The 25,589-nt window shown below is 46.3% G+C and overlaps 1 protein-coding gene across 2 annotated transcripts in view; it reads left to right on the forward strand.

The window, feature by feature from the left end:
* pgap1 (post-GPI attachment to proteins inositol deacylase 1) overlaps positions 1 to 25,589 on the forward strand; it is a 42,508-nt gene that overhangs the window by 11,920 nt on the left and 4,999 nt on the right. For both annotated transcript variants that reach the window (XM_061723033.1, XM_061723035.1), the window contains exons 6-24: positions 584 to 636; positions 742 to 808; positions 913 to 1,018; positions 1,126 to 1,184; positions 1,726 to 1,809; positions 6,203 to 6,243; positions 6,352 to 6,403; positions 6,497 to 6,574; positions 8,116 to 8,191; positions 8,271 to 8,344; positions 8,433 to 8,484; positions 9,346 to 9,412; positions 9,493 to 9,595; positions 10,010 to 10,048; positions 10,144 to 10,328; positions 20,371 to 20,619; positions 21,504 to 21,639; positions 23,417 to 23,467; positions 23,560 to 23,882. In XM_061723033.1, the coding sequence (XP_061579017.1) occupies positions 584 to 636; positions 742 to 808; positions 913 to 1,018; positions 1,126 to 1,184; positions 1,726 to 1,809; positions 6,203 to 6,243; positions 6,352 to 6,403; positions 6,497 to 6,574; positions 8,116 to 8,191; positions 8,271 to 8,344; positions 8,433 to 8,484; positions 9,346 to 9,412; positions 9,493 to 9,595; positions 10,010 to 10,048; positions 10,144 to 10,328; positions 20,371 to 20,619; positions 21,504 to 21,639; positions 23,417 to 23,467; positions 23,560 to 23,882 (1,895 nt within the window). The remainder of the gene's footprint in view (positions 1 to 583; positions 637 to 741; positions 809 to 912; positions 1,019 to 1,125; positions 1,185 to 1,725; positions 1,810 to 6,202; positions 6,244 to 6,351; positions 6,404 to 6,496; positions 6,575 to 8,115; positions 8,192 to 8,270; positions 8,345 to 8,432; positions 8,485 to 9,345; positions 9,413 to 9,492; positions 9,596 to 10,009; positions 10,049 to 10,143; positions 10,329 to 20,370; positions 20,620 to 21,503; positions 21,640 to 23,416; positions 23,468 to 23,559; positions 23,883 to 25,589) is intronic.

Genomic DNA, 25,589 nt, shown 5'->3' on the forward strand with positions numbered 1-25,589 from the left:
CCATGGACATTAATATTTGGCCATGAATGCAGTTTCCTGATATTTATATGTACTTAATTTCTACGCCGGGGAAATACACGAAGCAAAGCTTGAAGGCTTACAAAAGTCTTGACGCTTGGTCCGACTTCAAGGCAGGACTGGTTGTAGAAATTAAAGTGATGAGGACACTGAACTGTATGATTTGACCGTTTAACGTTAGCTACCCAAAAATCCAACATTACCTGATACAAAATGGGAACCACAAATCCACGTTTCGGTGTCTGGAATCCAGTTGTTTCTGTGAATTGCAGCGATCCATTTGTCTCTCTTAAGCTTATTTTTCAGCAGTCTGTAAAACGATAACTCTTGATTTCTTGCTAAATCTATGAGTACAGTCAATCGCACAACAGTTCTTTCCCATTTTAGATGTTTTCCAGTTGCTCAAACTGCAAGTTTACGCTGACACTCAGTCTTTCTGACACTCAGTCTTTCTGACACTCAGTGTTTGTAACCCGCTGTGAAGTCGTGTCTGTGACGTCATGCTCATTCCCTCTATAGTTGGTGTTCTGTCCTTACGCTCTTCTTTACATTACATTTTTTCCAGGTGACTGGCGTTCCCAGAGCCTGGATCTCCACTGATCACCTGTCAATTGTTTGGTAATAGTAAAAATAGCAGTGAAAACTGTGTATGAAGTTATTTGTTCTTCTCAGACCACATTCCAGTCATGAATTGTTGACGTTATGTCTGACTTTGTGTTGTAGGTGCAAAGAGCTTGTTCTTGCAACGGTCCGTGCCTTCTTCGACCTCATCGACAACGAAACCAGTCAGGTGGGGACACAAGACAATAATATGCATATATTTTACAATAATGTTGTATCTTTCTGTGAAGAAATCTGCTGACATTACTCATCAGAAATGATGCTGCTCTTCAGTTCACAGAGGACCCGGAGAGGAAGATGGTCGTCCTCAACCATCACTTCGTCAGACACCCCGTCAGGATGCTGGGAGAAGGACAAGACCCGCCCGTCTCCTTCTTAGGTTAGAAACAAATGGAATAAAGGAAAACCTCCTGGGACTTGATGAGTTTCTTGCTTGGGTCACTTATGTGTTATGTGCTCTGTTTGTCTCTGATTCCTATTGTTCAGATTTCCCTGAGGCGTGGGACGAAGTGAACACCCTCCGTCTGGCCTACAGCACTCCCAAGGTAGCACACTGTCTCACATCAATTAACTTCCATCATACAACTTAATTCTTCTACTGTCAAAATGATTTTTCTCCTTTCAATGCTTCTGATAGCTACAGGACTGTCTCAGAAAATTAGAATATTGTGATAAAGTCCTTTATTTTCTGTAATGCAAAAATGTCATACATTCTGGATTCATTACAAATCAACTGAAATATTGCAAGCCTTTTATTATTTTAATATTGCTGATCATAGCTTACAGCTTAAGAAAACTCAAATATCCTATCTCAAAAAATTCGAAAATATTCTGGGAATCTTAATCTTAAACTGTAAACCATAATCAGCAATATTAAAATAATAAAAGGCTTGTAATATTTCAGTTGATTTGTAATGAATCCAGAATGTATGACATTTTTGTTTTTTTAATTGAATTACAGAAAATAAAGAACTTTATCACAATATTCTAATTTTCTGAGACAGTCCTGTATAATATTCATTGTGGATAGTCTTTTTTCACAAATGAACTCAACCAAAAATGGTGGCACTTTGTTTTTCCGTACAGGAAGGAGAAGTGAAATACTTTGTGTTTGCCCTCTCCAGTCGCAGGAAAGCCTACAGCCACTTCTACTGCCGGAGCAACAACCTGGTGAGTCTTCACTGCGTCATGGTTTAATACTAACCTGCAACTTCTGCACTGCTCCAGTTTGGCTGTCAGATTCCTGAACACCAGTATACACCTTTAAATGATTCACTAGCCCTTTTATTAGGTACATCTAGTGTACCCAATAAAGAGGTGAGGATATGTGTTTTTGTAAACATGTATGGCACGTTGCATCTTTCGGATTTAAATATTTCTTTCTAAACCTTTCAAAGCACAATGAGTTGCCTTTGTGTTTTGAAATCTACTATGTGAATAAACTTGAGGCTGTTAAAAATGTAACTATTTAAAAAAAAGATGTTGTGGCACTAGTGACCTTTATTGAACGTAAGTGGACAGGAAATGATGGAAGAGTATTAGGGCCATGCAGGAGAAAAAATATTTCAGAGGGGAAGATTTTATTTTTTTTATTGTGCACTTTAAGAAAAAAGGCGAAATGTCGAGATTAATGTTGAAATACAATTTCAAGAATAAAGTCGAAATTTTGCCTTTTTTCTCGACATTTCGACTTTTTTCTCAAAGTCCATAATGAAAAAAAAATCTTCCTTCTCTAAAATCTTATTTTTATTTTTCTCCTGCCTGGCCCTGATACTCTTCCATAGGAAGTGGGACTATAGAGCGGTTACATCCGGTACATCGACCGCATAACGGCAAACGCTGCACCGATCCGTCTGTCAATCTCCTGCTCCATCGTTCCCTCACTCGTGAACACCGAGATACTTGAACTCCTCCACCTGAGGCAGGACTTCTCCACCCACCCGGAGAAGGAACACCACCCTTTCCCGGTGGAGAACCATGGCCTCGGTCTTGGAGGTGCTGATTCTCATCCCTGCCGCGTCGCACTCGGCCTCAAACCGCCCCAGCACATGCTGAAGGTCCCGGTCTGATGAAGCCAACAGGACAACGTCATCCGCAAAAAGCAGAGATGAAATCCTGAGGTTCCCAAAGCTCAAGATCCTGTCCCAGTCAGATGTTTAATCATCTGCAAGAATCAGATCTGATCCTGAGGCCACCGAGCCGTCCTGCTAGTATATTCACCATCCCTCCTCTCTGTGTGTAAACCATCTCAAACCAGCCTCTTTCTCCAACACATCTAACCCTAGCTTCCTGTGATGTTCTTATTTTTATTCTTACCCATCCACTGGTAGAGACAATCTAAACATCTCCAGGTCAGTGCTTGTGTCTTCAGGTTCTAGACATGGGCTGGTCCCTCTCCCCTAGCTGCTACTTAACTCCAGACACTCTAGTCATTACTGCACCCTCTGCACCGCTCTCTTCTTCACTTCTTTTTCACATTTCCCATTGCTCAGAAGAGTTGAGCCCAAGTATTTCCAGTTCTGCACCTGCTTCACCCGACTCCAGTCTGGCTGATATAAGACCAATTCCTTTAAACTGGCTTGTTGTGTCCCTGACATCTCACTTGTTCTAGTGTATGTTTGTTCTTCTCTTGGCAGAACCAAAGCGTTTGTTCCACAGTTGTTCAGCACGTCTCTTAACATATTCACTTTTACTTGAAATCTTGAATGGACAGAAAGTTTCCATAAATGTCAGTTTAGTTGACTCCATTGCTGGTGTTGTCTGATTCCCTGATGTCTCCTGGAGTGGTCAGTGTGTCCTCTGCGGGTTGAGTTGGGTCCCCCAGGCTGCAGAGCGGCAGCATCAGTGGACGTCCTGCACCGTGGACCCGGGTGCTGACACAGCACATGAGCTGGGGGGGTTCACAAGTGTCACACACGTGACTGTACGTGCTAGAGCCCTGGGCCCAACTGTTCTCTTCTTCCCGCTCCCGCTGCATTTCTGACCGTTACCGTGTTACACTCCAGCCCGCTCCCGCAGTGTTTATATCCACTCCTGTCCACACCTGCAAAACTCTGAGAATTCATGCCGCACAATAATAGAGATGCACTGATTTAGTGTCTTCTCCCGTCCCACAAGAGAAACGTCCAGACAAATCTATCTGATTTAATGTTAGCATGATCATTGTGGAGCTTGATGGATGATTGACAGTTCATAGGTCACCTGACTGAAAGTTAGATGCAAATCCATCATTGTCATCGTCCACAAGACATTTCACCTTTTGCGCCGCATCGATTATGTCAGTGGCCTCCAACCCCCGGGCCGTGGGTCATCCGGTACCGGGCCGTGGGTCATCCGGTACCGGGCCGTGGGTCATCCGGTACCGGGCCGTGGGTCATCTGGTACCGGGCCGTGGGTCGTCTGGTACTGGGCCGTGGGTCATCCGGTACCGGGCCGTGGGTCATCTGGTACCGGGCCGCACAGAAAGAATAAATAATTTCTGTAGCATCCCCTGATGATGGTTTACTCCCAAACTGATGGTTCACAATGTTTTTATTCCTTGGATGTAAATACAATAAATACACTGCAAACACACCGTAAGAGCTATAAAGGAATCAAATAAAATAGTTAGTCTTTCTACATTCATATAAGTTTCATTTAACTTAAATACAGACCGACGCAGCTGCTGCTCGGTAATAAAGCTACCGTTAACACAATACATGAGCGACCAAACTCAAGCTGGACATAAATACAGCATAACATTTGCACAAATCCTCATCAGCAGGTGCTTTTTGTGTCAGTTAGGATCCTCTTTATCATTCCTGACACTCGTTTAGTCTTTCAGACACACTTTCTACTGCCGTTAAACCCGGATGTTTACAAGGTCTCGGTGAGACGCCTTCAAAATAAAAGCACCAAATATCGGTCTTAATATTTAACAAATAAAATAAAAGCTTGGCTTTAAATAATGTTAATGAGAAAACAAACATTTATAGAAATAGTCATATTAAAGGTAATTTACAATTTCCATTATTTTATTTTTTCGAAAATGATGTTTTATTATCCATTATTATTATTAATACTATAGCAAAAATACCACAGTTTTTAATGCCGATCTTGTCATTTTATTTAGTTTTTATCAGCTACATCTTTAGATTGGGCCGTGAAAATATAGTCAGACATTAAACCGGTCCTGGTGCAGAAAAGGTTGGAGACCACTGGATTATGTGATTGAGGTTATAGCAACCAGAGTAGCTGTGAGTGGCTCAAATAACACTAATAAATAACATCAAATAGACAAACATTAATTTAATAAATGAATCGCTTGGCCATTCCATATCTGTGGAGGGAGAGAATGTTGCTGACTGACTGCTGGTTCCAATCCCTCGTCTCTTCCAAGATGCTCCACAGACACTAAACGCAGTTTCTCCAAATATCGGACTTGCTTTGTCTTTGTTTTGTAAAGACCTTGTTTGAGGTTTATTTTCCACGTCGTTGATTTCCATCTTGTTTCTAGACTACATCCCGATCCCGCTGTGTTTTTTTTTAGCCGCCTGCAGCAAAGTTCCAACCGCCCGCTCCCGCCAGATTTGCGTTGCCAATCCCAACGCCCTCTAGTCCCTGCTGCTGCTGGAAAATACGCTTAGTCTGTTTAGACTCTCCACTGCTGAGGAACCGTGTCGTTTTACACCCAGCAGACTGAGCAGGAACTCATCAGAATGGCACAATCTGGTAGATGTTCACAACAAAACATCACGAGAGGATGCTAACCAGTGCTAGTTTGTACACGGACATAATGTCACGCTGTGCAATTCAGAGTGTTTTTGAAGAGATTTGAACCTTGTTGAGTTGTTGAGTTTAGAAGTCAAACGCTCATTTTAGTTCACACAACTTTCCTTTTCCTTTTTTATCTATAAAATTCCAGAAATATAAAGTTATGACGAGATATACATGTTTTAAACAAGCAAACTAGCATGCAATCATCACATAACCTCAGAGCCTGGGGGTCTGTGGAATTGGCCCGCGGAGGCAGCAGGAAGCTCATCTCTGCAGCGCTGCAACAACTCTTACCAGGAATATTTGTCTTATTTCTAGTTAAAATGTCTCATTTTTAGTCAAAATATCTCATTACACTTAAAACAAGAGTCATTTCCAGAAAAATTACTTGTTATTTGACAATTTTCACCTGTTTCAAGTACATTCTCACTTGAAATAAGTAGAAAAATCTGCCATTTATCTTCTCATTGCAAGCAAAAAGATTTTTCTACTTATTTTAAGTGAAAATCTACTTTAAACAGGTGAAAATTGTTGTTTTTTCCAGTGATGAGTCTTGTTTTAAGTGTAATGAGATTTTGGACTAAAAATGAGACATTTTAACTAGAAATAAGACAAATATTCTTGTTAAGATTTAGAGTTTTTGCAGTGTAGTGCTGCATGTGGGACTGGACTTGACCTGAACATGGAGTCAAACTTCAGTGCAACCCTCTCAAGATTCATTCACTTTTTTCTCTCTTTTTTGTAGTTTTTAATTTAAGACAAAATATCCAAATTAAAGATGCCTCTTTTTGTTTTTGCTGTCCAACAGGAAATGACTAGCTGGGTGTTTGGCTGCATGCACAAGACATGGTAACCTCGGCATTCCTTACCCTGCTCACATTTGACCTGTCCCTGTGTTCTCAGTGAGTAAGTGTGTTGTGTTGTGGCTCTGACGGCAGCTTGTATCTCTGTCTCCAGCGAGCAGTCGCTGGATCTGTCCATGGGAACGGAGCTGCTGCCGCCGTACAAGGTTAGTACTGGGCTGATATTCACCGTTGTGTAATCTCTCTGCTGCAGCTGTAGTGACCGTCCCCCCGTCCCCCTGTCCCCCTGTCATCCCCAGGTCCTCAGTCTCAGGCTCAGCTCCCTGGCTTCTGTGTCTCACCTGGTGGTTTCAGCCTCCAGCTTCAACGGCAAACAGGTACTTACTCAGGGAGCCTTCACTCCTGTCCCGTTTGGAGCAGGTGTTCCCAAACAGGGAACGTTTCCCCCTAAAGATCTGTTTGTTTGGTATAAATCAGGGGTCGGCAACCTGCGGCTCTATAGCGCCGGCCTAGTGGCTCCCTGGAGCTTTTTTAAAAATGTTTGACCTTTTTTTTCTTCTTTTTTTCTTTTTTCCTTTTTTTTCTTCTTTTTTTTCTTTTTCTCTTTTTTTCCTTTTTTTTCTCTTTTCTTTTATTTCTTTTTTTTCTTCTTTTTTCCTTTTTTTCTCTTCTTCCTTTTTCCTTTTTTAATCTCGACATTTCGATTTTTCTCGAAATTTTGACTTTTTTCTCGACATTTCGACTTTTTTCTCGAGATTGTACATCAACATTAATCTTGACATTTCGACTTTTTTCTCGAAATTTCGACTTTTTTCTTGACATTTCGACTTTTTTCTCGAAGTGCATAATAAAAAAAAAAAATCTTCCCCAGTTATAACTAATATAGAAACATGCAGCATGTGTTGTCTTCATTCTAAGGCTTTTACAAGACTTTTCATTTTTTGCGGCTCCAGACATATTTGTTTTATGTGTTTTTGGTCCAATATGGCTCTCAAACATGTTGGGTTGCCGACCCCTGGACTAGACGAACCAGTCAGCACTGTGAGGATCATGATCTTGAATATCTCCAGTGCATTAAACCCCATCCAGCCTGCGCTGCTATGTAGAAACTCCAGAGGACACGGGTGGAGCCTCCACACCCACCTGGTTACTGACTATCTGACGGGAGGGGGGGACATGTCCAGCTCTCTGGGACAGTGTCTAGTACCAGAGAGAAGTTCCACCAGAACAGCCACTTCTGTCCTGCTGGGCTTCAATATGACCAACTAAAGTGATCACACAGTTCAATTCATTTCAATGTTATTTATATAGCGTCTTTTCCAGGGGTCGGCAACCCAACATGTTTTAGAGCCATATTGGACTAAAAACACAAAAAACTAATATGTCTGGAGCCGCAAAAAATGAAAAGTCTTGTATCAGAATTAGAATGAAGACAACACATGCTGCATGTTTCTATATTAGTTAGAACTGGGGGAGTTATTATGCACTTTGAGAAAAAAGTCGAAATGTAGAGAAAAAGTTGAAATGTCGAGAAAAAAGTTGAAATGTAGAGAAAAAAGTTGAAATGTCGAGATTAAAAAGGAAAGGAAACATAAAGAAGAAAAAAGGAAAAAAAGAAAAAAAAAAGAAAAAAAGTGGAAACATTTGTGAAAAAGCTCCAGGAGCCACTAGGGCGGCGCTAAAGAGCCGCATGCGGCTCTGGAGCTGCGGGTTGCCGACCACTGGTCTATTCCAACAGACGTTGTCTCCAGGATCTTTCCACACAGCTTAAGCGATTACACAAACCTTTCACATAAGCCATTAAGAAATACTATTGTTTCTACTTGTGCTGGTGCAGTTCCAACTGTGCTAGTTGCTGGTCAGGTTAGGTGTAGTTATCAATAATAAACCTCTGGTTGAGCCCAGCTTCTCTTTCCAGTCCACAGTGGAGTGTGAGTGGCAGCGTCAGGAGTCCCAGACTCTGTCCGTCCATGTTCCACATGTCCTGTCCTTTGGTGAGTTTAGTCTCTGCACCTCTAGCACACATATCCATGTAAAAGCAGTTCCTCTGTCTGAGTAGCGTCTGCTCTGCAGGTCTGACTGCCAGTGATGTTACCGTCCGCTCCTCCGGACTGTTCCACACCATCCAGCTGCAGCACTTCACTCAGGTAACTCCACCCTGCACTCCACCCTGCAGGGATCATGTTCTCCATGTCCACAAAGTCCTGATCAACTCATTCCCTTCTGTGTCTTCAGGTGTATCAGGCTTTCAGAATCAATGTGGCAAGTCAGTGCAAAGTATATAAAGGTGAGTTGAACTGTCGTAGATGAAGTCAGAGGTGTGTGTGTTGAGATGTACCATATTTTGACGACCATACGGTGCGCCGTGTGGAAAGGCGCACCCTCAGTTTTGTGTGTCATTTCTGTATTTAAAACACACACACGGCGCACCGACCGAAAAGGCGCCGTCAACACACACATGGAGCGCCGCCTTACAACACACACACACACACACACACACACACACACACACAAGTGTGCGTATTTAAAAATAAAGCGGGAGCAAAACTTAGTTTGATTATACTTTATTTAAGTTATTACATTAATCAAACCCATCAAAATCTTCTTCCTCCGCTTCTGCATTAAACAGGTGCGCTAAATCAAATATGCAACAGTTGTCAGGACTCAGCGTGTCGGGTTTCATCTGAGCCTGATCAGCTGAGACCGGGAGAAGTGATCAGCTGCGACGGGCAGAGCCCGCAGCTCTCTGGCTGCTGAGCAGCCCAGTCACTTTCCGTGCCGTGCAGCCCCTCAGAAATGATGCCGGCTTTTGCCAGAGCTGGAACAACAGTCCAGCCCAGCAGACACGTCAGCCCACCTAGAAAGTGGGCGTGTAGAGGGCGGGACATGAGGCGAATTCACCTGTGCAACCTTCCAGCTGGACTGTGATTTATAAAGAGAACATTGCGTGCAAGTGTGCGTGCACACGGTTTTATAAATCAGGATTTTTTTGTGCACACGCCATTTCCGGCTTTTGAGCGCATGTACACTTTTAGTCTGAATCCTACACACTCTTTTATAAATGAGGCCCCTGGTCTCTGGAAAGATCCTAGAGACAGATTGTATTGTAATAGATGCTATATAAATGTAATGTAAGGTGAATGTCCAGACAGGCTGCCCAGCGTGTACAGGATGAGGGTGCCCTGGTTCAACGAGGACTCCCTAACAACCATGAGGTGAGTCTGACTGTTCTAAGCTGCTGCATGTTTCCTAAAGCCCTTCCAGTCCCTGTGATTAACCTCCTACTGTCCTGCAGCGTTCCCTCAGTAGCAGACATCTCCGGGATGCTCCACACCAGCAGTCCAGACAACTCCTCCGTCCTCCTGCAGCTCCACACCGCCCCCAACTGCCAGTACAAGGTACAGCCGCGCTGCAAAAACTCCACATCTTACCAGGAATATTTGTCTTATTTCTAGTTAAAATGTCTCGTTTTTAGTCAAAAAATGTCATTACACTTAAAACAAATTACCAGAAAAATAACTTATTTGACAATTTTCACCTGTTTCAAGTACATTCTCACTTGAAATAAGTAGAAAAATCTGCCAGTGGAATAAGATTTATCTCCTCATTACAAGCAAAAAAATCTTTCTCATCACTGGAAATTTATTTTTCCAGTAATGAGTCTTGTTTTAAGTGTAATGAGATTTTTTTGACTAAAAATAAGATTTTGAGTTTTTGCAGTGTGCAGCCGTCTGCTGAGACTCCCCCGTTCCACTTTTTAGGACAGAAATGTTCTGCATCAGTAAAAACATGCACTTTAAAACCTTCTCTAGGTGTCGGTAAGAGCTTCACTCCCCAAGGAGCTGGGACAGGTACGGTACTCTGGTGTCTTGTATGTTTATTGTGGATTGCTGATGAACTGCTGCAGGAAACGGCCCAGTTGTGACCTGCTCCTGTCCGTCGGCAGGTACTGAGGTTCTGCAGTCCCCTGGTGCCCATGTACACGGCTGTAACGCTGCTGCTGGCCTGTGAGGGCCAGCTCACGTCCATCCTGAAGTCTGGGGGGGCTGCAGACGTTACCTGGGCCGTAGCCACCGGCCTGCAGCCTCACAAGATCAACCTACCTGTCTATGTCATCCATGTGTTACTCAGGTGAGTCACCGCCTGCATGATCCAGAGTCCACAATAATTACTCTTCCTGAGCTTTCACTTACACCTTATGGTGCTCTTACCTACTCAGCCCGACTCCACTCACCTCGCCCTCGTTTCTTTTCAACACCCAGATCAGCAGTAGGAGGTTGGAGAAGCTGCTGTGATGTATTTGATTGTGTATCTAAAGGAAGAAGACAACAGTAAAGATGTAGAACCTGGAGGAGATGATAGATGTGCTGCTGGGTCTGTGACTTGTGTTCCATATCAAGTTAAAAAATGAGAGTGAGAGAAGGTTCAAGCAGCGACGCTTTTTAATTTTTTTAGTTCATCTAGGTCAGGTGTCGGCAACCTGCGGCTCTAGAGCCGCATTCGGCTCTTTAGCGCCGCCCTAGTGGCTCCTGGAGCTTTTAAAAAAATGTTTGACCTTTTTTATCCTTTTTTTATTTTTTCTTCTTTTTTCCCTTTTTTTTTTTTTCTTTTTTCTTCTTTTTTCCGTTTTTCTCTTTTTTTCTTTTTTTTCTTTTTTTCTTCTTTTTTTTTCTTTTTCTTCCTTTTTCCTTTTTTTAATTTCAAAATTTTGACTTTTTTCTTGACATTTCGACTTTTTTTTGACATTTTGACTTTTCTCAACATTTCGACATTTCGACTTTTTTCTCGACATTTCGACTTTTTTCTCGAAATTTTGACTTTCTCGACATTTCAACTTTTTTTTTTGACATTTTGACTTTTCTCAACATTTCGACATTTCGACTTTTTTCTCGACATTTCGACTTTTTTCTCGACATCATCGGCAGAATAGTTACAGAAACTCAGCACGTTATGGCGCTTTTCCACTAGTATCTACTCAGCGCGCTTCTACCCGCCACGCCCCCGTCTTGCGCTTTTGCACTACGGGCTGAGGCGGGTGGAGCCGTGCCAAGCAGATACTTTTTCTGCCGAGGTTCTAACCGGGCTGAGTCGGCACTGTATCTGACGTCACCACCCTCCACGCCACTGATTGGTCGGGGGGCGGGGCCGTCAGACGTTTGAATCAGGAAGCGGGAGTCAGTGTGAGAACGACTCGCGGCTCGCGGTGATTTTATTATACAGCGCAAAACGTCTGTTTGGTGATCCAACTCTGAGGTGCAGATGTTCATAAACCTGGTGCTGAGGAGAGAATTAAAAAGGGATGTAGACGGGCCGTTATACTCTCAGCTGCAGGCGGCTCCAGCTGATTATTGATCAGCACCGACACGAACAAAGCAGTTGCGCAATCGAGTACGTCACAGCAGCTTCACCCCAACCTGCCCACTTCTCCCCTGGGGGGGGGGGGGACAAACAAGGTTTCCTGTTCCTCCCTCAGCTGTAACTGGTTTCCTGTTCCTCCCTCAGCTCTGACTGGTTTCCTGTTCCTCCCTCAGCTGTAACTGGTTTCCTGTTCCTCCCTCAGCTGTAACTGGTTTCCTGTTCCTCCCTCAGCTCTGACTGGTTTCCTGTTCCTCCCTCAGCTGTAACTGGTTTCCTGTTCCTCCCTCAGCTCTGACTGGTTTCCTGTTCCTCCCTCAGCTGTAACTGGTTTCCTGTTCCTCCCTCAGCTGTAACTGGTTTCCTGTTCCTCCCTCAGCTCTGACTGGTTTCCTGTTCCTCCCTCAGCTGTAACTGGTTTCCTGTTCCTCCCTCAGCTCTGACTGGTTTCCTGTTCCTCCCTCAGCTGTAACTGGTTTCCTGTTCCTCCCTCAGCTGTAACTGGTTTCCTGTTCCTCCCTCAGCTGTAACTGGTTTCCTGTTCCTCCCTCAGCTGTAACTGGTTTCCTGTTCCTCCCTCAGCTGTAACTGGTTTCCTGTTCCTCCCTCAGCTGTAACTGGTTTCCTGTTCCTCCCTCAGCTGTAACTGGTTTCCTGTTCCTCCCTCAGCTGTAACTGGTTTCCTGTTCCTCCCTCAGCTGTAACTGGTTTCCTGTTCCTCCCTCAGCTCTGACTGGTTTCCTGTTCCTCCCTCAGCTCTGACTGGTTTCCTGTTCCTCCCTCAGCTCTGACTGGTTTCCTGTTCCTCCCTCAGCTGTAACTGGTTTCCTGTTCCTCCCTCAGTTGTAACTGGTTTCCTGTTCCTCCCTCAGTTGTAACTGGTTTCCTGTTCCTCCCTCAGCTCTGACTGGTTTCCTGTTCCTCCCTCAGCTGTAACTGGTTTCCTGTTCCTCCCTCAGCTGTAACTGGTTTCCTGTTCCTCCCTCAGCTCTAACTGGTTTCCTGTTCCTCCCTCAGCTGTAACTGGTTTCCTGTTCCTCCCTCAGCTCTGACTGGTTTCCTGTTCCTCCCTCAGCTGTAACTGGTTTCCTGTTCCTCCCTCAGCTGTAACTGGTTTCCTGTTCCTCCCTCAGCTCTGACTGGTTTCCTGTTCCTCCCTCAGCTGTAACTGGTTTCCTGTTCCTCCCTCAGCTGTAACTGGTTTCCTGTTCCTCCCTCAGCTGTAACTGGTTTCCTGTTCCTCCCTCAGCTCTGACTGGTTTCCTGTTCCTCCCTCAGCTCTGACTGGTTTCCTGTTCCTCCCTCAGCTCTGACTGGTTTCCTGTTCCTCCCTCAGCTGTAACTGGTTTCCTGTTCCTCCCTCAGCTGTAACTGGTTTCCTGTTCCTCCCTCAGCTCTGACTGGTTTCCTGTTCCTCCCTCAGCTGTAACTGGTTTCCTGTTCCTCCCTCAGCTGTAACTGGTTTCCTGTTCCTCCCTCAGCTGTAACTGGTTTCCTGTTCCTCTCTCAGCTGTAACTGGTTTCCTGTTCCTCCCTCAGCTGTAACTGGTTTCCTGTTCCTCCCTCAGCTGTAACTGGTTTCCTGTTCCTCCCTCAGCTCTGACTGGTTTCCTGTTCCTCCCTCAGCTGTAACTGGTTTCCTGTTCCTCCCTCAGCTCTGACTGGTTTCCTGTTCCTCCCTCAGCTGTAACTGGTTTCCTGTTCCTCCCTCAGCTGTAACTGGTTTCCTGTTCCTCCCTCAGCTGTAACTGGTTTCCTGTTCCTCCCTCAGCTGTAACTGGTTTCCTGTTCCTCCCTCAGCTGTAACTGGTTTCCTGTTCCTCCCTCAGCTGTAACTGGTTTCCTGTTCCTCCCTCAGCTGTAACTGGTTTCCTGTTCCTCCCTCAGTTGTAACTGGTTTCCTGTTCCTCCCTCAGCTGTAACTGGTTTCCTGTTCCTCCCTCAGCTGTAACTGGTTTCCTGTTCCTCCCTCAGCTGTAACTGGTTTCCTGTTCCTCCCTCAGCTCTGACTGGTTTCCTGTTCCTCCCTCAGCTGTAACTGGTTTCCTGTTCCTCCCTCAGCTGTAACTGGTTTCCTGTTCCTCCCTCAGCTGTAACTGGTTTCCTGTTCCTCCCTCAGCTGTAACTGGTTTCCTGTTCCTCCCTCAGCTGTAACTGGTTTCCTGTTCCTCCCTCAGCTGTAACTGGTTTCCTGTTCCTCCCTCAGCTGTAACTGGTTTCCTGTTCCTCCCTCAGCTGTAACTGGTTTCCTGTTCCTCCCTCAGCTGTAACTGGTTTCCTGTTCCTCCCTCAGCTGTAACTGGTTTCCTGTTCCTCCCTCAGCTCTGACTGGTTTCCTGTTCCTCCCTCAGCTGTAACTGGTTTCCTGTTCCTCCCTCAGCTGTAACTGGTTTCCTGTTCCTCCCTCAGCTGTAACTGGTTTCCTGTTCCTCCCTCAGCTGTAACTGGTTTCCTGTTCCTCCCTCAGCTGTAACTGGTTTCCTGTTCCTCCCTCAGCTGTAACTGGTTTCCTGTTCCTCCCTCAGCTGTAACTGGTTTCCTGTTCCTCCCTCAGCTGTAACTGGTTTCCTGTTCCTCCCTCAGCTCTGACTGGTTTCCTGTTCCTCCCTCAGCTGTAACTGGTTTCCTGTTCCTCCCTCAGCTGTAACTGGTTTCCTGTTCCTCCCTCAGCTCTGACTGGTTTCCTGTTCCTCCCTCAGCTGTAACTGGTTTCCTGTTCCTCCCTCAGCTCTGACTGGTTTCCTGTTCCTCCCTCAGCTCTGACTGGTTTCCTGTTCCTCCCTCAGCTGTAACTGGTTTCCTGTTCCTCCCTCAGCTGTAACTGGTTTCCTGTTCCTCCCTCAGCTGTAACTGGTTTCCTGTTCCTCCCTCAGCTGTAACTGGTTTCCTGTTCCTCCCTCAGCTCTGACTGGTTTCCTGTTCCTCTCTCAGCTGTAACTGGTTTCCTGTTCCTCCCTCAGCTGTAACTGGTTTCCTGTTCCTCCCTCAGCTGTAACTGGTTTCCTGTTCCTCCCTCAGCTGTAACTGGTTTCCTGTTCCTCCCTCAGCTGTAACTGGTTTCCTGTTCCTCCCTCAGCTCTGACTGGTTTCCTGTTCCTCCCTCAGCTGTAACTGGTTTCCTGTTCCTCCCTCAGCTCTGACTGGTTTCCTGTTCCTCCCTCAGCTGTAACTGGTTTCCTGTTCCTCCCTCAGCTCTAACTGGTTTCCTGTTCCTCCCTCAGCTGTAACTGGTTTCCTGTTCCTCCCTCAGCTGTAACTGGTTTCCTGTTCCTCCCTCAGCTGTAACTGGTTTCCTGTTCCTCCCTCAGCTCTGACTGGTTTCCTGTTCCTCCCTCAGCTCTGACTGGTTTCCTGTTCCTCCCTCAGCTGTAACTGGTTTCCTGTTCCTCCCTCAGCTGTAACTGGTTTCCTGTTCCTCCCTCAGCTCTGACTGGTTTCCTGTTCCTCCCTCAGCTGTAACTGGTTTCCTGTTCCTCCCTCAGCTGTAACTGGTTTCCTGTTCCTCCCTCAGCTGTAACTGGTTTCCTGTTCCTCCCTCAGCTGTAACTGGTTTCCTGTTCCTCCCTCAGCTGTAACTGGTTTCCTGTTCCTCCCTCAGCTGTAACTGGTTTCCTGTTCCTCCCTCAGCTGTAACTGGTTTCCTGTTCCTCCCTCAGCTGTAACTGGTTTCCTGTTCCTCCCTCAGCTGTAACTGGTTTCCTGTTCCTCCCTCAGCTGTAACTGGTTTCCTGTTCCTCCCTCAGTTGTAACTGGTTTCCTGTTCCTCCCTCAGCTCTAACTGGTTTCCTGTTCCTCCCTCAGCTCTGACTGGTTTCCTGTTCCTCCCTCAGCTCTGACTGGTTTCCTGTTCCTCCCTCAGCTGTAACTGGTTTCCTGTTCCTCCCTCAGCTGTAACTGGTTTCCTGTTCCTCCCTCAGTTGTAACTGGTTTCCTGTTCCTCCCTCAGCTGTAACTGGTTTCCTGTTCCTCCCTCAGCAGTAACTGGTTTCCTGTTCCTCCCTCAGCTGTAACTGGTTTCCTGTTCCTCCCTCAGCTGTAACTGGTTTCCTGTTCCTCCCTCAGCTGTAACTGGTTTCCTGTTCCTCCCTCAGCTGTAACTGGTTTCCTGTTCCTCCCTCAGCTGTAACTGGTTTCCTGTTCCTCCCTCAGCTCTGACTGGTTTCCTGTTCCTCCCTCAGCTCTGACTGGTTTCCTGTTCCTCCCTCAGCTGTAACTGGTTTCCTGTTCCTCCCTCAGCTGTAACTGGTTTCCTGTTCCTCCCTCAGCTCTGACTGGTTTCCTGTTCCTCCCTCAGCTGTAACTGGTTTCCTGTTCCTCCCTCAGCTCTGACTGGTTTCCTGTTCCTCCCTCAGCTGTAACTGGTTTCCTGTTCCTCCCTCAGCTCTGACTGGTTTCCTGTTCCTCCCTCAGCTGTAACTGGTTTCCTGTTCCTCCCTCAGCTGTAACTGGTTTCCTGTTCCTCCCTCAGCTGTAACTGGTTTCCTGTTCCTCCCTCAGCTGTAACTGGTTTCCTGTTCCTCCCTCAGCTCTGACTGGTTTCCTGTTCCTCCCTCAGCTCTGACTGGTTTCCTGTTCCTCCCTCAGCTGTAACTGGTTTCCTGTTCCTCCCTCAGCTGTAACTGGTTTCCTGTTCCTCCCTCAGCTGTAACTGGTTTCCTGTTCCTCCCTCAGCTGTAACTGGTTTCCTGTTCCTCCTTCAGCTGTAACTGGTTTCCTGTTCCTCCCTCAGCTCTGACTGGTTTCCTGTTCCTCCCTCAGCTGTAACTGGTTTCCTGTTCCTCCCTCAGCTGTAACTGGTTTCCTGTTCCTCCCTCAGCTGTAACTGGTTTCCTGTTCCTCCCTCAGCTGTAACTGGTTTCCTGTTCCTCCCTCAGCTCTGACTGGTTTCCTGTTCCTCCCTCAGCTGTAACTGGTTTCCTGTTCCTCCCTCAGCTGTAACTGGTTTCCTGTTCCTCCCTCAGCTGTAACTGGTTTCCTGTTCCTCCCTCAGCTCTGACTGGTTTCCTGTTCCTCCCTCAGCTGTAACTGGTTTCCTGTTCCTCCCTCAGCTGTAACTGGTTTCCTGTTCCTCCCTCAGCTCTGACTGGTTTCCTGTTCCTCCCTCAGCTGTAACTGGTTTCCTGTTCCTCCCTCAGCTGTAACTGGTTTCCTGTTCCTCCCTCAGCTCTGACTGGTTTCCTGTTCCTCCCTCAGCTCTGACTGGTTTCCTGTTCCTCCCTCAGCTGTAACTGGTTTCCTGTTCCTCCCTCAGCTGTAACTGGTTTCCTGTTCCTCCCTCAGCTGTAACTGGTTTCCTGTTCCTCCCTCAGCTGTAACTGGTTTCCTGTTCCTCCCTCAGCTGTAACTGGTTTCCTGTTCCTCCCTCAGCTCTGACTGGTTTCCTGTTCCTCCCTCAGCTCTGACTGGTTTCCTGTTCCTCCCTCAGCTGTAACTGGTTTCCTGTTCCTCCCTCAGCTGTAACTGGTTTCCTGTTCCTCCCTCAGCTCTGACTGGTTTCCTGTTCCTCCCTCAGCTGTAACTGGTTTCCTGTTCCTCCCTCAGCTCTGACTGGTTTCCTGTTCCTCCCTCAGCTGTAACTGGTTTCCTGTTCCTCCCTCAGTTGTAACTGGTTTCCTGTTCCTCCCTCAGCTGTAACTGGTTTCCTGTTCCTCCCTCAGCTGTAACTGGTTTCCTGTTCCTCCCTCAGCTGTAACTGGTTTCCTGTTCCTCCCTCAGCTCTGACTGGTTTCCTGTTCCTCCCTCAGCTGTAACTGGTTTCCTGTTCCTCCTTCAGCTGTAACTGGTTTCCTGTTCCTCCCTCAGCTGTAACTGGTTTCCTGTTCCTCCCTCAGCTGTAACTGGTTTCCTGTTCCTCCCTCAGCTCTGACTGGTTTCCTGTTCCTCCCTCAGCTCTGACTGGTTTCCTGTTCCTCCCTCAGCTGTAACTGGTTTCCTGTTCCTCCCTCAGCTGTAACTGGTTTCCTGTTCCTCCCTCAGCTCTAACTGGTTTCCTGTTCCTCCCTCAGCTGTAACTGGTTTCCTGTTCCTCCCTCAGCTGTAACTGGTTTCCTGTTCCTCCCTCAGCTCTGACTGGTTTCCTGTTCCTCCCTCAGCTGTAACTGGTTTCCTGTTCCTCCCTCAGCTGTAACTGGTTTCCTGTTCCTCCCTCAGCTGTAACTGGTTTCCTGTTCCTCTCTCAGCTGTAACTGGTTTCCTGTTCCTCCCTCAGCTGTAACTGGTTTCCTGTTCCTCCTTCAGCTGTAACTGGTTTCCTGTTCCTCCCTCAGCTGTAACTGGTTTCCTGTTCCTCCCTCAGCTGTAACTGGTTTCCTGTTCCTCTCTCAGCTGTAACTGGTTTCCTGTTCCTCCCTCAGCTGTAACTGGTTTCCTGTTCCTCCCTCAGCTCTGACTGGTTTCCTGTTCCTCCCTCAGCTGTAACTGGTTTCCTGTTCCTCCCTCAGCTCTGACTGGTTTCCTGTTCCTCCCTCAGCTGTAACTGGTTTCCTGTTCCTCCCTCAGCTCTGACTGGTTTCCTGTTCCTCCCTCAGCTCTGACTGGTTTCCTGTTCCTCCCTCAGCTGTAACTGGTTTCCTGTTCCTCCCTCAGCTGTAACTGGTTTCCTGTTCCTCCCTCAGCTGTAACTGGTTTCCTGTTCCTCCCTCAGCTGTAACTGGTTTCCTGTTCCTCCCTCAGCTGTAACTGGTTTCCTGTTCCTCCCTCAGCTGTAACTGGTTTCCTGTTCCTCCCTCAGCTCTGACTGGTTTCCTGTTCCTCCCTCAGCTCTGACTGGTTTCCTGTTCCTCCCTCAGCTGTAACTGGTTTCCTGTTCCTCCCTCAGCTGTAACTGGTTTCCTGTTCCTCCCTCAGCTCTGACTGGTTTCCTGTTCCTCCCTCAGCTGTAACTGGTTTCCTGTTCCTCCCTCAGCTGTAACTGGTTTCCTGTTCCTCCCTCAGCTGTAACTGGTTTCCTGTTCCTCCCTCAGCTGTAACTGGTTTCCTGTTCCTCCCTCAGCTGTAACTGGTTTCCTGTTCCTCCCTCAGCTGTAACTGGTTTCCTGTTCCTCCCTCAGCTGTAACTGGTTTCCTGTTCCTCCCTCAGCTCTGACTGGTTTCCTGTTCCTCCCTCAGCTGTAACTGGTTTCCTGTTCCTCCCTCAGCTCTGACTGGTTTCCTGTTCCTCCCTCAGCTGTAACTGGTTTCCTGTTCCTCCTTCAGCTGTAACTGGTTTCCTGTTCCTCCCTCAGTTGTAACTGGTTTCCTGTTCCTCCCTCAGCTGTAACTGGTTTCCTGTTCCTCCCTCAGCTGTAACTGGTTTCCTGTTCCTCCCTCAGCTGTAACTGGTTTCCTGTTCCTCCCTCAGCTCTGACTGGTTTCCTGTTCCTCCCTCAGCTGTAACTGGTTTCCTGTTCCTCCCTCAGCTGTAACTGGTTTCCTGTTCCTCCCTCAGCTGTAACTGGTTTCCTGTTCCTCCCTCAGCTCTGACTGGTTTCCTGTTCCTCCCTCAGCTGTAACTGGTTTCCTGTTCCTCCCTCAGCTGTAACTGGTTTCCTGTTCCTCCCTCAGCTGTAACTGGTTTCCTGTTCCTCCCTCAGCTGTAACTGGTTTCCTGTTCCTCCCTCAGCTGTAACTGGTTTCCTGTTCCTCCCTCAGCTGTAACTGGTTTCCTGTTCCTCTCTCAGCTGTAACTGGTTTCCTGTTCCTCCCTCAGCTGTAACTGGTTTCCTGTTCCTCCCTCAGCTCTGACTGGTTTCCTGTTCCTCCCTCAGCTGTAACTGGTTTCCTGTTCCTCCCTCAGCTGTAACTGGTTTCCTGTTCCTCCCTCAGCTGTAACTGGTTTCCTGTTCCTCTCTCAGCTGTAACTGGTTTCCTGTTCCTCCCTCAGCTGTAACTGGTTTCCTGTTCCTCTCTCAGCTGTAACTGGTTTCCTGTTCCTCCCTCAGCTGTAACTGGTTTCCTGTTCCTCCCTCAGCTCTGACTGGTTTCCTGTTCCTCTCTCAGCTGTAACTGGTTTCCTGTTCCTCCCTCAGCTGTAACTGGTTTCCTGTTCCTCCCTCAGCTGTAACTGGTTTCCTGTTCCTCCCTCAGCTCTAACTGGTTTCCTGTTCCTCCCTCAGCTGTAACTGGTTTCCTGTTCCTCCCTCAGCTGTAACTGGTTTCCTGTTCCTCCCTCAGCTCTGACTGGTTTCCTGTTCCTCCCTCAGCTGTAACTGGTTTCCTGTTCCTCCCTCAGCTGTAACTGGTTTCCTGTTCCTCCCTCAGCTCTGACTGGTTTCCTGTTCCTCCCTCAGCTGTAACTGGTTTCCTGTTCCTCCCTCAGCTGTAACTGGTTTCCTGTTCCTCCCTCAGCTGTAACTGGTTTCCTGTTCCTCCCTCAGCTGTAACTGGTTTCCTGTTCCTCCCTCAGCTGTAACTGGTTTCCTGTTCCTCCCTCAGCTCTGACTGGTTTCCTGTTCCTCCCTCAGCTGTAACTGGTTTCCTGTTCCTCCCTCAGCTGTAACTGGTTTCCTGTTCCTCCCTCAGCTCTGACTGGTTTCCTGTTCCTCCCTCAGCTGTAACTGGTTTCCTGTTCCTCCCTCAGCTCTGACTGGTTTCCTGTTCCTCCCTCAGCTCTGACTGGTTTCCTGTTCCTCCCTCAGCTGTAACTGGTTTCCTGTTCCTCCCTCAGCTGTAACTGGTTTCCTGTTCCTCCCTCAGCTGTAACTGGTTTCCTGTTCCTCCCTCAGCTGTAACTGGTTTCCTGTTCCTCCCTCAGCTGTAACTGGTTTCCTGTTCCTCCCTCAGCTGTAACTGGTTTCCTGTTCCTCCCTCAGCTGTAACTGGTTTCCTGTTCCTCCCTCAGCTCTGACTGGTTCCAGGAGGTGTGGTCAGCTCTCCAGCTGCCGTTTCCAGACACGCTGCCCCCCACCAGCCCTGACTGGGCGTCTCCAGAGAGCGGGGCGTCTCCAGAGAGCGGGCCCCCCCCGGAGGACTGGCCCCTGCTGCTGTCCCCGCTGCTGTACGTGCTGGGGGCGGCGCTGGCGTACTGGGGCAGCACGCTGCTGCGCCTGCTCGTCAGGCTGCTGTCCCTGCTGCTCCACCCTCTGCACAGGTGGATCACCTGCTAACGCCTGCTCACATGTGCTAATGCCCCACCAGCTGTACAATAACAGAAATATATGGACTCCCAAGTCCAGATATTTCTGTTAATGGACACCGGGAAGGGCATTATCCCACTTATACCACACTCACTTACCTAAAAACATAAATATTAAATCAGTTATTCATGCTTTAATGTGTTTTCAGTTGAAATCATTAGTTTTACACTGCAAAAACTCAAAATCTTAACAAGAATATTTGTCTTATTTCTAGTTAAAATGTCTCATTTTTAGTCAAACAAATCTCATTACACTTAAACCAAGTGTCATTACCAGAAAAATAACTTGTTATTTGACAATTTTCACCTGTTTCAAGTAGATTTTCACTTGAAATAAGTAGAAAAATCTGCCAGTGGAACAAGATTTTTTAGCTTGTAATGAGAAGATAAATCTTGTTAAGATTGTGAGTTTTTGCAGTGATCCATGTTACTTATCCTGTGAAGGACAGAGTCATATTGATAAGTTCAGAAAAGTGTTTTTTATTGTTGTGTTTTGATGTATTTGATGTAAGCCCAGTGGATATTTAAAGCTTACAGAAGGCTGCATTTAACTGCTGCTATGTCATTCCTGCAGTATTTCTGCAGGTGTTTTGGTCACTGCTATTATTTGTAATATATTATATTATATTATTTGTAATCAGTACAAATTATCTGTCCCCATATGATCAAATCCACCATCCCCCCTGATTTTATTTACAACTCGAGTATTGGGGGTAGGCTATCACTTTTAACCTCCACCTGCCAGCCAATCAGAATGGCGTATTCACCCAGCCCGTGGTGTAATGATAAATATTCTCCTGCGTGTCCTCTAACCCTCCCTTGTGTGTGTTTTGTGTCAGACCGTCCGTGAGCAGAGACTGCGGGACGTTGCGTCTGCAGACTCAGCTCCTGCTCGCCGTGGGTTTCACCGTCCTGGCCAGCTCTTCCTGCGGGGCCTTGGCTATCGGTGCCTGCTTCCTGCTGCACCTGTACCGGGTGAATATCTGACACTACATACTAACATCTTTTCTTTGTTCAAAGTGTTTTTATTAGTTGTTTTTTTTTTTTTAATCGTACAAGATACAATTTGACATGCATTTCAATACATTTTCAGCACAATCCCACCCCACAGGCAATTCCTTTTCCCATTGGCTTTTTAGATGTGTCAGAGGTTCTAAATTATGGGAATTGAATGACATGTAAATGATTCTAATAAGCCCTTTATGGTCAAAGCTACGTTTTAAGAGACAATCTAGGAGAGAGCTGGGTGGTATCGTTGGAAATTGTGCTGATTGTGAGGATACAAAGCTGCAAATTTGCAGATACTTGAAGAATTGCGAGTTGGGGATTTTGTATTTTAATCTCAGCTGCTCGACTGATGCAAAATTATCATCAATATATAAATCCTTCAAAGTAGCTAATCCATTTCTGGTCCAGATATCAAGGGATCTGTCTATGATGGAGGGGTTTAAACATATTGTTCTTGGATAAAGGGGCATTTATTCATCAACATGTTGCTCGTCTGAACTGTGCCCAAATCTTCAGGGAGCTTAACTACTAGATTCTCAGAACATAAGGCCGTCTTCATGTAACAGTTTACAGCAGGGGCAAGAAAAGCAGGTAAACCGCTTGAAACTTTTTTAGCATTAATTTACTAAAAAAAATGCAATCTCTCAGTATCTAAGTCACAATATCCAACAATGTGCTTCCCCTGATAAAACCCAGACTTGTAGTTTCTCCTGACGGGATTGAACACATTAACAGTTCCAGTGTGGGGGGAGTAAGTGAGTCCTAGTCAGGTAGAGGGGAACAATATTTGGCAGCAACAACTTTGACGAACTTTCCAAGTGTATCTGGATCAGAGCTCATAATTCAGGAAGGATTTGTGTGTGTGGATATAGATAGATATGGATGCACGGAGGTGTGTGTGTGTGTGTGTGTGTGTGTGTGTGTGTGTGTGTGTGTGTGTGTGTGTGTGTGTGTGTGTGTGTGTGTGTGTGTGTGTGTGTGTGTGTGTGTGTGTGTGTGTGTGTGTGTGTGTGTGTGTGTGTGTGTGTGTGTGTGTGTGTGTGTGTGTGTACAGGACTGTCTCAGAAAATTAGAATATTGTGATTTTCTGTAATGCAATTAAAAAAACAAAAATGTCATACATTCTGGATTCATTACAAATCAACTGAAATATTGCAAGCCTTTTATTATTTTAATATTGCTGATCATGGCTTACAGCTTAAGAAAACTCAAATATCCTATCTCAAAAAATTAGAATATTCTGGGAATCTTGACTTTTTTTGACTTTTTTCTCGAAATTTTGACTTTTTTCTTGAAATTTTGACTTTTCTTGACATTTCCACTTTTTTTCTCGACATTTTCACTTTTTTCTAGAAGTGCATAATGAAAAAAAACTCTTCCCCCAGTTCTAACTAATATAGAAACATGCAGCATGTGTTGTCTTCATTCTAAGACTTATACAAGACTTTTAATTTTTTGCGGCTCCAGACATATTTGGTTTTTGTGTTTTTGGTCCAATATGGCTCTAAAACATGTTGGGTTGCCGACCCCTGATGTAGAGGAATTGCAAAGTTGGACAAACCTACAACCCCCTCCTAAGTGAAGCACATGCCAGCAGGAGAGGTGGAGGTCCTGGTTCTGGTTCTGCTTCTGCTTCTGCTTCTGCTTCTGGTTCTGGTTCTGGTTCTGCTTCTGCTTCTGCTTCTGCTTCTGCTTCTGCACCAGCAGCACATTCTGGTGTAACAGAGTAACTTTGTGTTCCCAGGTCATCAGGCTGCAGATGACGGAGAGATCTCTGAGTCACATGTTAAACCTGGTACGTGCTTCCAGCTACCGTCGTTGACATGGTTGGTCCTGTTGGTCTCATGTTTTCTCAGAAACCGTGAAACTTGTTCTAAATCTTTCCAGGTGCCGAGCAGGCCCAAACCAGCAGAGAATGGTGCTTGTGAGTCGGTGTGTGAGCTGGAGGAGCCTGGGCAGCCCCTGCAGGAGGAGCCTGGGCAGCCCCTGCAGGAGGAGCCTGGGCGGCCCCTGCTGTCGGAGCCTGGGCGGCCCCTGCAGGAGGAGCCTGGGCGGCCCCTGCTGTCGGAGCCTGGGCGCCCCCTGCTGTCGGAGGGGGCCCTGCAGGAGGTGAGGGAGGACCTGCAGCTGCAGCTCAGCCTGTCGCTGCTGCTCAGCCTCCCCGTGGTGCTGGGCGGGCCCTCGCTGCTGCACTGGACCCGCAACCTCAGGTACGGAACAGGTCAGGCAGATCCAGGCTGCCCAGTCGTCCAGGGAAGGAAAACATTGCTGAGCATTTTAGGTCTTTAAAAAACAATAGAGGGAATGCATTTATGTCACTTCCCCACCGGACCCACCCCCTTACTGCACTGAGTGGTAAAAACAGCTGCAACTAGTGGAGAAGACGGAATAACAGCTGATTATCAGCTTAAATTAGCGTCAGTTGGACCTGACAGTGACCCGTACAGTTACCCCAAGAACCAGTGGACCATGGACATTAATATTTGGTACAGTTACCAAGAACCAGTGGTCCATGGACATTAATATTTGGTACAGTTACCAAGAACCAGTGGTCCATGGACATTAATAGTTGGTACAGTTACCCCAAGAACCAGTGGTCCATGGACATTAATATTTGGTACAGTTACCAAGAACCAGTGGTCCATGGACATTAATATTTGGTACAGTTACCAAGAACCAGTGGTCCATGGACATTAATATTTGGTACAGTTACCCCAAGAACCAGTGGTTCATGGACATTAATATTTGGTACAGTTACCAAGAACCAGTGGTCCATGGACATTAATATTTGGTACAGTTACCAAGAACCAGTTGTCCATGGACATTAATATTTGGTACAGTTACCAAGAACCAGTGGTCCATGGACATTAATATTTGGTACAGTTACCCCAAGAACCAGTGGTCCATTGACATTAATATTTGGTACAGTTACCCCAAGAACCAGTGGTCCATGGACATTAATATTTGGTACAGTTACCCCAAGAACCAGTGCTCCATGGACATTAATATTTGGTACAGTTACCAAGAACCAGTGGTCCATGGACATAAATATTTGCTACAGTTACCAAGAACCAGTGGTCCATGGACATTAATAGTTGGTACAGTTACCCCAAGAACCAGTGGTCCATGGACATTAATATTTGGTACAGTTACCAAGAACCAGTGGTCCATGGACATAAATATTTGCTACAGTTACCAAGAACCAGTGGTCCATGGACATTAATAGTTGGTACAGTTACCCCAAGAACCAGTGGTCCATGGACATTAATATTTGGTACAGTTACCAAGAACCAGTGGTCCATGGACATTAATATTTGGTACAGTTACCCCAAGAACCAGTGGTCCATGGACATTAATATTTGGTACAGTTACCAAGAACCAGTGGTCCATGGACATTAATATTTGGTACAGTTACCAAGAACCAGTGGTCCATGGACATTAATATTTGGTACAGTTACCAAGAACCAGTGGTCCATGGACATTAATATTTGGTACAGTTACCAAGAACCAGTGGTCCATGGACATTAATATTTGGCCACCAATCCAGTTTTATATTTATATTTATATGTACTTAATTTCTACGCCAGGGAAATACACGAAGCAAAGCTTGAAGGCTTACAAAAGTCTTGACGCTTGGTCCGACTTCAAGGCAGGATTTGTTGTAGAAATTAAAGTGATGAGGACACCGAACTTTATGATTTGACCGTTTAAGGCGGCACTATGTAACTTTTCCACCTTAATCTAATATTTCATCATCATTGTGATGGTACATCAACTTCCAACAGGTTTAATGAACCTCTGTCATGGTCTGAGGGGTCTGTATCACCTTCACTGGCACTATGTAACTTTGAGGAGCATGGTAGGAACCCTGCCACACTAAAAAACTACACATTTTTACGGCTTTGACTGCTTTGCGG

The sequence above is a fragment of the Cololabis saira genome, chromosome 6, assembly GCF_033807715.1.
Source record: "Cololabis saira isolate AMF1-May2022 chromosome 6, fColSai1.1, whole genome shotgun sequence".
Lineage (NCBI taxonomy): Eukaryota > Metazoa > Chordata > Actinopteri > Beloniformes > Belonidae > Cololabis > Cololabis saira.